Source organism: Podarcis filfolensis, assembly GCF_964270895.1.
Source record: "Podarcis filfolensis genome assembly, chromosome: 3".
In the NCBI taxonomy this organism is placed as follows: domain Eukaryota; kingdom Metazoa; phylum Chordata; class Lepidosauria; order Squamata; family Lacertidae; genus Podarcis; species Podarcis filfolensis.
In genome coordinates, this window is record NC_139606.1 from 85,549,544 (window position 1) to 85,564,612 (window position 15,069).

Here is a 15,069-nt window from a genome sequence, read left to right on the forward strand (position 1 = left end):
TGATTTCCATAGTTCAGCTGTGTTCACCATGAAGAAGGACCGGATCTCTCCAATGAGCTCAGTGTGGCATTTATGGCCCTCCCCCTCCTCATTTAATCCCCACAACAACCCTGTGAAATAGTTTAGACTGAGAGACAGTGACTGGCCCAAGGTCACCCAGAGAGCTTCGTGGCTGAATGGGGATTTGAACCCAGATTTCCCAGGACATCGTTCAGCACTTAAACCACTGCACGACTAGCTCAATAGCATAAGAATACATTTAGGCTCTATTGTCTGTTGGTTATTGTTTGGGCCTCCTACCTTTTGTATTTATTAATTTATTTTTCTTTTTAAATGGCCTATCCTTCTTCCCCAAAGGGAGCATAGTAGTAAGTGTTCTCTTTAACAATGTGGATCATGAGGATAGGAAAGAGGGAGCCAAAACAAATTTTTTCTTTTAACCACTCCAGAACTCGCTTATTAGGGAAGTCTGTGTGTATTTTATTAAAAGGTCATGCCATATACTTTAACAATTTCATTTAGTTTGAGCCCTTCATCACCTTCTCTGGGGCTGTCACATTGTTTTCCTTTCCTCTGTGCAACTGCAGCTCAAGCTGACATGGTGCAGGTTTAAGTGAAATCTGAATTGTAATATAACATGAAAAATGTCCGTGTGGGAAATTTGACTTTGGCAATTAGATCAGGTTGATATTTCAATAGCACTTCACTACACAGGACATGATGTCATTTTAATTTGCGCTTAACTTTTCCCAAGACTTTCCAAATTTCTATTCTTAAGCATGATTTAGAATGTTTTGAGGAACTGTCTAACATTATATTCCTGTACAATGTTCACACGTCCTTTGTTAATGAAATGTGCAGTTGGGCTTAGATGTATTCTCTTCTCTACAAGTGGAATTAACTACGGATATTCCTCTTGCCCAGAATGTATCCATGTGTTTGTGTGGCAACGGAACTGTATTCCCTAATCATTTTGGTTTCCGTCTTAATGCACATGGTCAAATACCTCGCTTTAAGCCATTGAATATTCATTGTTCTTTACAATATTAGCCCTTTAACCCTTTAAAAATTGCTATTGTAAACATGTTTTCTGATGCTCAGGCTTTCTTCTGCACAATCAGAACCAAAGAAATGAGAGGGAGCCTAAAGGAATATAAAGATATATAGAATAATGATATTGCACATCAGGATTGCTTTGGGGCACAGTCATATAGCATATAGTACTTCCAGAGAAATGAGTGGGGAAATGGAGCTTTTTTGAGTTGCTTTTTGATGTTCTGAAAGGACCCCAAATAGTCTGAAATCCTTGACAGCCGTTCCAGGTATTTCTCTGTAGGCCTTGACATAACTGCAAACAAATGGGAAGTGATTATCGGGGCCCATATAAGCCTTGCATTTGTTACAAGACATTGGTTTTGCATTCCATTGACCATAGAGCATTTTTTAATCAGGGACCCTATTTTAAGTAGGGAGTATTGTATTTATGTTACAAATGGGAATAGTAATGCAAAACGAATTGTGTTGACACAGATACCTTCATCTCAGTACCCTGCTTTAATGTATTCCCTACAGGAGACAAATGTATTTGGGAAATACACGAAAGGTTGTAAGGTTTGGCAGCGAGAGATTGTATAAAAATGTGTACATAAAAATCTGAATGATTAAATCTTCATCCATTTAACTAATTTTAACAATACAAGTTGATTCTCTAGAAGTGGTTGAAGCTTGGACAGCTAAGTAGTTTCTGCACGTGACAGAATGTTACCCATACATGCAGAAGAAAAGCAATGTGTCTCTGAAGACTTCCATTTAAGATTTAGCTTCCTTCTAGTTTATATCTCTTATATGTTTGTGATTCTAATTCATGGCTCTTTTCAAACTTGATTATGTAGATAAATTAGGGATGTCTATTCCAATTACACACATTCACGGCTAGATTCAGGGTTTAAGCAGGCTTCCCAAAACACCACTGTTGCTTATACTTTCTAGAGGTTCTTATAAGGTTTGTTGCTGCCAACTCTCACAATGGGGATTCTTTTTAAGCTTGGCTACTCTTAAGTTCATGAAAAACCTTTTGGGTTCTGGTCTCTAAAGCCTCCAGCCAAAAGCATTTAAGTCATTCGTAGCTTGTTAGGAAAGCAGTTTTTAGAATATTGTATTTTAGATATTCCAACATAACATTTCCTAGAGTGAAGATCTCTTAAGGGTGCTTAGAAGCAGGAAGTCCTTGTGGACAAGGCAACTATTATTGTCTTGTTTCCATGATTGCTGCTCCGTCTTCCCAACCCTGCTTATTCTGCTACTTCATTTAACTAGCAATAACTGGCTTTGAGGATTGGCATAGTTGACATCTACTTTCTAGATTTCCAGCATACACTTGCTTGTCAAAGCACTATGCTTGCAGTTGAAAGCCAGGAATAGCTTGGAAAGTATACTGCACAGCACTGGGGGCACATATGTACATACATTTGCAGTTTTAAAGTTATGGAATATTCAGCAATGCTCTTTACACTGCAGTTAATGTTGATTTGAATTTAATTTTTGTTCTTCATTGTTGATAAGGTAAAGGTAAAGGTACCCTTGCCCGTATGGGCCAGTCGTGTCCGACTCTCGGGTTGTGCGCCCATCTCACTTAAGAGGCCGGGGGCCAGCACTGTCCGAGGACACTTCCGGGTCACGTGGCCAGCGTGACGAAGCTGCTCTGGCAAGCCTGCACCAGCGCAGCACACGGAAACGCCGTTTACCTTCCCGCTATAAAGCGGTGCCTATTTATCTACTTGCACTTAAGGGTGCTTTCGAACTGCTAGGTGGGCAGGAGCTGGGACCGAACGACGGGGATTCGAACCGCCGACCATGCGATCGGCAAGCCCTAGGCACTGAGGTTTTACCCACAGCGCCACCCGTGTCCCTTCATTGTTGATAGATTCCCCTAAAAGATAATCATTCTAAAGTTTCTACAGTGCCCAAGGATACTGGCTTTTCACATCATTAAGATTGGACTAATTGCCTCTCATAATAACGATGCGAAGTTTCTTACCATGAGGTTGAAACAAATATCACTCCATTCCAACTAGAAACTAATATCTGGAAAAGAGGAGGCATAATCAAGGGACAAGAAAATGCCCTGGTGTGTAGACTGTTTTTGTGTTCTGTCTTTGTTTATAATATGTCGTGTGTGTGTGTATACGTGTATTGTCATGTATAGAGATAGGATTATGTAGTTTGTAAAGAAAGCTTTTGGCTTGTACTGCATGTCATAAAATAAAAATAAGAAAGCATGCTACTGGTCATAACAAACATGCAATGCATGCAAATATTTTTTCCTTGACATATGAATCGAGTGAGGCTGTGCAGGCGCTGGACCAATGACTGGAGGCAGTGAGGCTGAACAAGATGGAGGTGCTGTGAATTGACTGTTTTCATGTCCAGGAATTGGGTTGACAGTCTGTTCTGAATGGAGTTGCACTCCTCTTGAATGAGCAGGTTTGTTGCTTGGGGGTACTTCTTGATCCAGCATTCTCACTGAAGGCTGAAGTGGCATATTGGTAGCATAGAGTGCCTATTTTCAGCTACAGCCATTCATGGACTATGACAGCCTTGCCACAGTAATCCGTGCTCTGATAACATCCCAGTTAAATACCTGTAATGTGCTTTATGTGGGGGGCTACCTTGGCAGAAAGTTCAGAAGCTGCAATTTGCACAAAATACAACTTGCACAAGATAAATGAAAACCTGCCCTGGTCCCAGTATACCATCAGTGTGAGCAGCTAACAATTCAGGAGTAGTTTGTCATCATCCCACCTACTGGAGCTTAAAGCAACTAACTTGTAATCCACAGCTGAAGCCTTCAAGGCAACCACAGGGCAACTGAAAGGCAGCTCTTTGTCTGCCAACAATGGATGTGGGGCTCAGATAATTTCACCAATTACCTTGTCTTCTAGCTCTCCTGTTCTGCCTTCTGTAGGTGTCAGTGCATCATAACAACAACAACAATTTATACCACGCCCATCTGGCTGGGTTTCCCCAGTGCATCTCCCATAGAAGGAATTCAGTCTACCTATCCAGCTTTCCTCCCATCATCTGCTTCTTCTCTTTCTTTCTTTCTTTCTTTCTTTCTTTCTTTCTTTCTTTCTTTCTTTCTTTCTTTCCTTCTCCTCTCCCAAATATACAGAAGAACTGCCACTTGTTCATTGTCTTCTTGCTTGTTATCAGTGTAAAGAGCTAAGTAGCTATAGGGACTATATGGCTTATATGGAGCTTCTGCTGCTTCTATGTTCTTGGAACAGCTGCTCTAGTAGTCATTGCTACTTTACTGACTTCTTCACTGGCTGATGGTTTTGAGACACCTAGAGCACTTATATTTTATTTATTAATACAGAGTTTCTCCAGAGTACAGCATAAAGCAATATTGGCCTGTCCTGCTCTTAGCTCCAGAGTCCTTTGTATGTATGAGAGGACTCAGAATTGGTAAGGTCAGTTGTTACTGGCAGGCTGCCATGACCAGCCCAAATTTGTAGACGCTCTTTCATATGGCCTCAGTGAACAAAAGATGTAAGTATTGTTCTTCACTGTGCATCCTGTAACAACCAGAATTCACAGAGAGAGGAGGGTGGTTGAAAGAACCATGAGATGAATAGGATGGAAATCACAGTAGCTGCATCCTTTCTTAGTGCTTCAAAAGTATCTACAGGCAGTTTCTTGGTGGTTATTTAATCTCACCCACATTAATGTTTCAGAAGAAAGTAGATTGTCAAAGCGATTGTCAAAGACCATGAGTGATAATCTAATTAAGACCCATTGAATCAGCTTAAGATCATTGATTACAGTGGGTTTACTCTTGAGTATGGCAAACATTTGATGTTACCCATATGAATATACTATTTCCCCCCTTTTCTGACTGTGTAAACTTAACCCAGTCAGACACTCCCTTTTGCAAAGTTATTTAGCAAATATTGCAGGAATTATATATTCTCAAGAAAGTATTGAAACTTGATTGAAGTAGTCAAATAGATTTGTTAATCTAGGGTCCCTTCCAGGCTGCTGAGAGAATTCTGGTGAAGCTTTCCATATAGTGGCTTTAGTATTATTACAGACATGGGACATAATGTATTGCACACATCTGCATACCGAGGGATGTTATAGCAAAAACTGTATTACAGAAACTTACTAATGTGTGTACATATGCTTTACTTCTAATTTAGATACCCAAACTTTATCTGAATGTGAGATTTGGTATGACAGTATGTCTAATCCTGCAAAGGTAAAATCATCAAGGAGATTATGATGGGAGTGAAATTGACAAGGTATTTAATAAGGGATGATGCATTTCTAATTAGTCCACAGCGCCTGTAGTTGAAAATTAATTGTGGTGTTATGTAAATGTCATGTTAATTAAGAGAGAATATTGGAAGTACAATAAATCTTTAAAAAGTTACCCATTTTAGTTAATATTTATGCAGGCTTCCAAAAGAATGATAGCAAGATATCTCAACTTTTAGATGTCTGTTCAGCAACCTGATTTCTTAGTTGATATGGGCTTCCTTTTTTTAATTGCAAGCATTCAAAAATACAGTTGCCATTATAATATGCAAAAATTCTGCCTGTGCCGAGCCTTATAAAGGTTGGCAGTCATATGATTTATTCAGCTTGAAATCAACCTAGACTGATTCTAAAACAGTTTCCACAACCCACTGAGAGATATGGAAATGGGGCCTTAACATTGTGCATTCGTATTTACATCCAAATGTAATTGTTGAAGCCCTAACTAACACTTTAAGTTAGAACATGCCTTAATGTCATGTTGAATCTAGTGCCATGCTTCTCAAAATGTGAGGTGAGTGTGTTGGAGGTACCTGTCATTGGTAGAGGAGGCTTGACTATCAGGCCATAACCCTTTTTGTGTAGTTTGGTTAAGCCATTTAAGTATCTCTGTGCTTATCAGTTTTTATCAGTTTCTCCCTTTCTCTTCCAGTATCTGTCTGCCTTTTTCCAGGATTGACTTAAGCATGAATATTGCTAAGTAGTTTGCCTTTCTCATCTTGTGTACAGTTGTGAGATATCAAAACAGATTTTTCTCTCTAGCGTTGGGAGGCTTTAGTAGATACAAAGGTTGAAAACTACCAATCTGGTACCAGTTGAATGCGTAGTACATGTATAGGCAAACTCGGCCCTCCAGATGTTTTGGGACTACAATTCCCATCATCCCTGACCACTGGTCCTGCTAGCTAGGGATCATGAGAGCTGTAGACTCAAAACATCTGGAGAGCCAAGTTTGCCTATGCCGGGCGTAGTACTTACTATGGTAGCAATCTGACAAAGAGCAGGTGCCTAGCACAGAGCAATTGGCTTCATTCTAAACTGGGGCAGTGGACTATTTCAAACTCAGATTAGATTTAACACTTTGACTCCTGCTGTGGTTCTGATACAGATCAGTGTTTCCAGTGTACTGGGGTGGGTGGGTCCTGGGAGCATTTTTGTTCCAGATCAAAGCCACAACAGGCAGGAAAGGATCCCCCTACAATGGCAATTTGTGTGGGGAAAGTCTGTACTCAGTGGCAAACTATGTGTTCAACATCTCATGAGGTTTGGCACATATACAGGAGAATACTTGATCACAGAACAACTTCATTCTGTCAGTGAGGGGCTTAAGCAAGCATGTTTTATTCTTCATCTACCTTTGAAAAATTTCACAGAAACTGCTGATTTGTGGCTAGAGGTAAGAGCAGTTGCTGGAAATACTGCTGCTTAGTTGCTTTTCAGTCAGTGTTTCTTATGAAATATATGATTGGACAATACACAAAGCATTTTTTATTACAGTTCTCAGCAAAAGAATGCAAAAGAACGATAGGTGAAGTTCTGCATTAGAGGATAATGATGAAGGCCTGGATATGCTTTGATGTTTAAATCTACAGTGATTGCAACTAAATGTTTTACCCTACAATAAATGTGGGTTTCTGGTTATTGTTTTTTCCACAATAAGATGAACTTCTTCCATTATATGAAGTCTGGAATAAGTTCTATCAAATTTCACTTCTAAAACCTGATGAAATATAGAACTACTTCATCACGATTCCAACTCAGGCTATGTGGTGCCTGAATTGTAGAAAAATAATGTTCATCTGTTCTTCAAAAGAATATACAATCGGATTTAGATAAACTCTGAACACAAAATACGTTATACTCTTACGTTCTATTGATATTTCATAGTAAAAGCACTTTTTCACACAGCTATCTTATCTGCATTGTAATTACTTTACTTTTCTATTCAGAAGTACATGGTGGCTAAAATTTATTTGAACTGCACTTGCAGGAGATATTTATCATTTGGTTGCATCAGTTAAGTGTTTTAAATTTGTTGTTAGCTACCGTGAGCCCGGTTTTCTGAACCGGGAAGGGCGGGGTATAAATAATAAAAAAATTATTTATTATTTATATCATAAATAAATTAATAACACAACAACTCCCCGTATATTGAATCCAAGATCAGATTCCTTGTAACCACAACCAAATAGTTAACACAGGTGGGAAGAATTCGGTTTTGAGATTTCTATGCCTCAGGGTCATAAACATTATTTAGGACAGGTGTGGGGAACCTTCCCCCCACCTCCAAATGTTGCTGAACTACAAATCCCATAATCCCTGATCTTTGGTTGTGCTTGCTGGGGCTGATGGGAGTTGTAGTTCAGCAACATCTGGAAGGCCAAAGGTGCCCCATCTCCGCTTTCAGACTGCTGATATATATTTCCACCTATATTTCTTGGGCTTTATCCTGTTTTGATATTTTGATAAAGGTCTAAATGTATAGAAATTGTATTCATGGTTACCTTATGTGAACAATTTCATATTTGGCTGTTAAATTATTCCTTACTGCAGTTCAGGCAGATAAGTAGCAGGATTTCTGAAAATGGAGGTACATGGTATTGTTAGCCTAGCAAGCATCTCATTTTCATTGCTTTATAATTTGAGTAAACTCTTGCAATGTTGCTTACAGTAAGGACTCACTAGGGTTCCATTTTGTTTCACTGGTTGCCTTTTGAGCAGCAGCTTGAAATGTGCAATGGGAAAGCTCCCTAAAAATTGTCTTTTAATGTTGGTGAATTCCTTGGAGGACAACAAAACCAGTCTCTCATCAGTGCCCGCTAACTGCTGAAATACATGTTGCATTTTCCACAGGGAATAAGTATTCATGATGACTTGTTCGTACTGAGACATCTATACATGCAGGTCCCATTTTACAAACACAAGTGTGTTCCCTGGAAACAGTTTGTGAGGCAAGTGTTTGCAAAGTGAGTCAACAATATCCATTTGCATAACAAGTTGACAATTTCCATTGATTCCTATGGAGAAATTTCTAATGTGTTCCTGACCATGGAATCTGTGGTGCGTATAGCAAGGTTTGGGCACTAGTTCCTTGTGTTCAGATAAATGGATTTTTGCATAGCAAGCGTTCATAAAGCAGGACCTGCCTGTATTGGAAATAGTTTGTGTGAAGTGGCAGTGAGGGCAACTTACACAGAGGCATTTCCGCAAGGATGTGCTATGTAATTTAGATTATTCAAGATATTTAAGAAACCTGTAAGAGGAGGCAGTTTTACCCCTTTATTGCAGATGGAGGGTTAAGAAAATAGTGACCTAACAAGTTAATGGCCAAGGTGAGATTTGAACTTGCAGCTTCTGATTCACAGGTCACACTCCTAACCAGCTGTGTTGATTTGTGGGTGCATGCATATTGAATATTGTACAAGTAGAAGCCCATCAACATAACTAGAGACGTAGTTTCATAACACTATTTTGCATTCAGTTATTGGTACTTGGGGACTCGCCTTTTACCATAATGACTTAATTTTAAGCTATAAGGTTATAATCAGTTATCAAAGCTGCAGTGTTGCCAGTTACATTTGCTGTCAATTCATTTCAGCGGAACTGATCAGGTATGTGTGTTTACTGCAATATATCAGACAATTATTAGGCAGCTGGCTTAACAAGCTCTCTGGAGAGTTCTGCTCTGGTACATGTTGAGGTCTGCTAGGAAATTTAGAAGCCAGTCACTAAGCCAATTGCAATATGGTTAGGACGTCATTTTTTAAAAATTGAATATTGGTTTTAAATAATATATGTAAAGTTATATAGAATTTATTGTAGTATATGTTGCCTTGTTCAACAGTGTTGGCCATGACTGTTATCTCACCTCTCCACTATATTATCCTACTGCAGAATTTTCATGATGTCCATTTTTTGGTGGTAGGAGCAGAGAGTTCCAGCTTCATTATTATTGTTGTGACTCTTCCACAGCATTTGTAGCATGTCTATGCAAGTTTGTATTGGTTACCTATATGCCTTGGATATTATACTGTTCTGGATGACCAACATAGTAATGCAAAAGTAATTTTCTGGAACTGACTTACTTCTCTGCTTTCAGGTGGGCCATGCACAGATACAGCTCATGTCTCCTTAACCACAGCAACCAAAAGATCCTGCGATTCAGGTAAATCTTAATTTCTTTTTAAACATCACATCAAGCTATATAGTATGCTGAAGGAGAGAACAATATTAAAAAATAACACTGGGAACCAAGAGGTGCACATTCAACACACATGTGTAAATAACCCCAATCAACCACACGCTCACTGAAACATCAAGAATTACCAAACCTCAAAAGACAGCTGAACAAATTGTTAGGGTTCCCAACACCTTAAAAAAAATCAAATTAAAAGTTACCATTTTCGCTAAAATATACTACCGTGGAGGGACACTCCTTACTTCCTGCAACAAGCAAGAGAGTCCTGAGCTGTCCTAGGCCATGACAGGTACCACTGCTGACTGCTAATGTTCCTTTATGACAATGAGCACAGCTGTAGCAGATGGGCAGTAGAAAAGCTTTGCTATGCTGCAATGCTTGTCTCTCAATTTATTTGAGGCTGAAGGGCAAGTAGTCCTCACTCCTCCTACCTTTCTAACAAATGATACCAAAATTAAGCAAAATTATAGCTTCTACCTTTACAATGGCAATATTTGAAATAATAGTTATTTGGCATCCCAGCCATAGTAGACACCCACTGAAACATTCTGGAATTGAACAGTCTACACAAATGTCTTGGGGTGCACCATCTTATTTACTGGCCATCTTAAACTATGCTTTATGATCTGGAAATAGCACAAGTCTAGTCTTAAGATTTTCTTATCAGCAGGATATCAGGATCCTGCCCACTGCAAAACCAGTATGTGACTTTTCTCATATATATATATATGAGAATCCCCAGGACAAATGTTGAAATTCCTTGGTATCAAGACCCACCCCAGCAAGGTAATCAGCTGAGTTAGCTATACTCCATCAGAATTCCTAGTTTTCAAGTGTTTGCAGGTGGGAAGAGATTACTAGCTCTGTACAAAAATAAAGTTCACTAAGATATCATTCTTACTGACAGTAAGAAAAATAATAGCAAAACAGATTTTGAATGAAGCAAGCACAGCGCCCACTTCATCTCTGGACAGAAGCTGGATACTGAACAAATCCCCCCCCCCCTTTTCTTTTTTGCTTTGGTCTTTCTTCCATGAACAAAGAGAATGGCTTTCATTGACCATCAAAACATGGTAGCAAGCAGTAGATGTCCCTTGGTGTCTTAAGCCTGGAGTCTCGTTGGGCCATGAAGCCTCTGTGCTTAGTTGCCCACAGTGTCTCAAGAGAATGCAAATGTGTAACATGATGGTAACCTCCATTTTGAGTAAATAGGTTTTGATGTGTGCATAGGTGTCAACTTAAGGGCAGTGGCATTGATTTTGACACTCAGTGTAGCTGCATGAAAACTGATATGTCATTAGCTCAGGGATATGCCTATGAAGTGCATCTAAACTAAAGAAACAGAATAATTTTGGAAAGGGGGAGGCAGAAAAACTTCCCCATATCAGAAATTGCAGCACCTAATAGTGATTCTGCTACATTCACTAGCATCATATGAAGCCATTTATGTTAAGGTAGAGATAAATGAAAATGCCCCTTAATGATTAGCTCCAACATTCTCAGTGCTAAAAGATTTTGCGTCTAAAATAGCTGCAAAGCGAATCTTCTCTATCCCAGTAGTCTGGCCTTGTATTTTCTGAAAAGAAATAACCACATAAGATTCACAAAGGAATGGAACAACATTTCCTGCTTTTTTCAATTTTCACCTCTGGTAGTTTTGGTGTCTATAATACTTTCACACTATTGAAATGTTTATGTTGAATATATTGAATAGGAAAAGTGTTGAGCCCCCATCCCTTTTCTGTGTATGTACTTATCCGGTAAATTTGGCCTTGGCCCTGGCTGCGTTCACATGTTTGCAGATAGCATTTAGTTTGCCCTTTATAAATAGGCATGGGCGACATTATTTGCATTTTAATACAAACTTACCTAATTTGCACTTCCCAGACCAATACAGAAACTGAAACACTGTTACCCTTTTGAAATTTGTACTTTTCTGAATTTTGTAATGCCATTTTTGGACCAAAAAATGGACACAAAATGCATATTATTATAGAGAATTTTATAGAAAAATGTGTGTTAGTACAAAACACAGTTTATTAAAACATTACTTTCATAAATATATGTATTAAGCAAAATTGCTTTAAAAATGCATACATTGTGAGAAATGAGAACAAGATGTATTATGTACCACTTAATGCCAAAACAGGCTTCTAAGCAGTTTTGAGAATATAAACACCAGTTTCACAACTTCATTGAAATACACAGTAATTAAAATGATAGGTTTTTTTGTGCAGACTTCTGTGTCGAATCTGAACAAACTAAACTTCAAAACTGGGAAAATGAGAAACTGAGAGAAACAAAAAATGGCAGAATTGTCTGTACCTACCTTCAAGCATAATACATACCTTCTAGCTTCTTCCTGCAAGAAAAGTAGTCCCAGTCAAACATGACATAATTCCGCCATAGTTTGTAGAGATATTTATCTGTTAAGTACAGGGTTGTGCTTTGCTAGATTGGGAGCAGCAGCTATGATTGAGACTTTAAAGCTTTTAAAGGTGTCAGTTTGCTTGGAAATGCTAGAAAGTAAGTGCAGTGGATATACCAAATCCAATGGCTAGTTTCTTGGCTTTGGCTGTAAATTTTTTTTTAGCTTCTTCTTTTACGCTCACATTTTTATCATGCATAATATGTGCAGCAAGGACAAAAAAAACAACAAAACCCACAACCCTCTGGTTCCACCATTAATTAGGTATGCTATTGCTCTGCAGTGGTAAAGTGTCTGTGCTAACAGTATAAAAAAGGTTAGTGAGGCCTTTTATTATAAAAACAACTTTGAGAGAGTTTTGTTGTTTCATTTGACCTTTAAGGTGCTCTTTAAGGAGCTCTTTAGTATTTGACTGGTGGCGGGCACCATGTTACAAATTCAGCTCTCTTTGGACCTTCTCACTGGAAGGCATGTGATGATGGAACACAAAGGTGCACTCTACATCATAGGTCCTGGCAGTGACAGCGCCCATTAATGACACTTTTTTACCCTGCTCACTGCTCAGTTGTACTAATAGAACAGCACATCAAGCAAGGCTGTAAATAAAAGTTATCACCTAATAGGTGGGCACTGAAGTGGAACGTACAGGAGCTGAGGCATAGAGGCCTTATTACCGCTCATCAGCAATTATAAACAGGATAAAGTGTCCAGGACTTGCACTGACACAGCAAAGGCTAATAGAGGCTGGGAGATGATAATGTACCAAGATAGCATGATGGATGTTGATGGAATTTTACTGTCTCGTTTTGCTGCCTATTTCTGATATCAATTGTATTATCTCCTCCATATTTCCATATCTTTTTTTCGGAGGGGAGGCAAAATGTGAAAGGATGCTATGCATTTAGTACACTGCACCCCATGGGTTGCATTTAAAAGATTTGAGGTTACTATTGTTATGGTTACTATACATTAAAAATAACTAACAGTGGCAAAATGTCTATCGTAGGTCCCCCTGCACCCTAGGATTTTATTTAATTTTTTTGTACTTCTGCAAATCTTGTTGATAGCACCTCCTTGGTTCTCAGGAACCCAGTTTGGGTACAATCCTGTCAGCACTCATGAGTTCATGAGAGGAAATGATAGTGTCTACACAAGTGCATAGTGCCTTCCTTGCACCATTAAGCAACCACAGCCAACCAAACTATGTTTCACTATTTAAATTAGTTATTTGTAGAACTCCATCTGCTGTGTGAGCATGCATGTGCATTTCTTAACATACAGAGCTTAAAGGTAAATGTATCCCTGCCCGTACGGGCCAGTCGTGTCCGACTCTAGGGTTGTGCGCCCGTCTCACTTAAGAGGCCGGGGGCCAGCACTGTCCGGAGACACTTCCGGGTCACGTGGCCAGCGTGACGAAGCTGCTCTGGCGAGCCGGCACCAGCACAGCACACGGAAACGCCGTTTACCTTCCCGCTATAAAGCGGTACCTATTTATCTACTTGCACTTAAGGGTGCTTTCGAACTGCTAGGTGGGCAGGAGCTGGGACCGAACGACGGGAGCTCACCCCGCCATGGGGATTCGAACCGCCGACCATGCGATCGGCAAGCCCTAGGCGCTGAGGTTTTACCCACAGCGCCACCCGCGTCCCCATACAGAGCTTACAGTAACTCAAATTGGATTTGCATCTTGACTGGTTCAGTAAGGGGCAGGTTAGAATTCTTTCCAATATTCCCGCACTATATTAGTGTAACATCTCAGAAAATGAAATTGAACTGCAGCCATGTTTCTGGGGGTGCATGGGTCCCACCCCAGTATTTCATTATATTTATGGATCACTTCCTATAAAACACCTTGCAGTGATTTAACTCTAAAAAACAATTACATATATAAAAAGTAAAACAATTTCATATATAAAACATTGACATATATAAATGACATATGATGACATTGCAGCAAATATGCTTTTACAAATACTTTGTGTGATATTCAGCTTCTTACTCATATTAGACCTATTGAAATTAATGAATATGACTTGGTCAGGTCTATTACTGCCCTGGGTGATTATCACCTATTATCTTTCCTCCTGCACTGCAGCAGATGATTTCTAAATCATTTTACTCTGTACTTTTGTATTAGGTATTCTCTTCAGTTCTACAATAGTTGTGTACAACACTTTTGTATGCTTAATTTTTAATCATCATGTCATGGTTGGTATATCATTGATTTACCAGTTATAAAGCTATTTCTCTGGGGTAGTTTAAGTCAAGGGCTGAATATTAGATATTTCTCTTAGTCAGCAGCAGAGACTTTTTTCGGAATAATTTGTTGTTGAGGACTGGTTAAAATCCTAAATTGGCTGTTTCTATGCAAACCAAGTTTTCTGTTTCAGCCTTTCTCATTGCAGAAATAATTCAAAATAAGGTTAAGTATAATAACTTAGAGTGTTTTATTTTTAAAAGCAATTTTCAAATTCTCTATTGTAAAAGGGCCATTTTAAATGTATTTTTTAAAAAACACAAATGGAAGCTAGAAAGAGAATGTGTGTACAATCTCTTCTACACAGCTATAGCTGGGAAATAAGCAATAACTTCTTAAAAACTGTTGTCTCATGTTTTTAGTTTCTAGCAGCTACAAGCAAATGCAGATTTCAAAGGCTATGATTTCGCCTTTGAAATACACATCACATACCTTGCAAAGATCTTGGTTCCACAGTTCCAAGTTTGTAGCAATTAAGACTCAAGGCAAAATACTGTTTGTGTAATAAATTGTGTATACATGAAAATTGAAGTAGCGCTTGTTCTAAATAAAATTCTTCAGTGGGCCAAGCAGATTCCTCTAACCAGAAGATTGTTGCCTATTTCTTAAAACCATGAACTGTATACAGACATTTTCATATGGAAAAGTATAGATTCTGCTGTTTGTTCTTTGTCTTCTCTCATTCCTCAGCAAACCACCTGATCAAGTCATTGTTTGTTCATGCCCAACACTCTTACTGCCGCTTCTTGCTTCTGGTTTCCTGTGTCTTTTCCTTCCTTTATTTTCCTTCTTCCACCCCTTCTTCCCTCTACAACCAGTGCCTAATGTGCAGAATTCTTGATGGATTTCATTTTGATAGCTTAAGTT

General features: G+C 38.9%; 1 protein-coding gene across 1 annotated transcript in view; it reads left to right on the forward strand.

The window, feature by feature from the left end:
* ZFAND3 (zinc finger AN1-type containing 3) overlaps window positions 1-15,069 on the forward strand; it is a 136,452-nt gene that overhangs the window by 90,742 nt on the left and 30,641 nt on the right. The window contains exon 5 of the mRNA XM_083604635.1: window positions 9,419-9,484. Within this exon, the coding sequence (XP_083460761.1) occupies window positions 9,419-9,484 (66 nt within the window). The remainder of the gene's footprint in view (window positions 1-9,418; window positions 9,485-15,069) is intronic.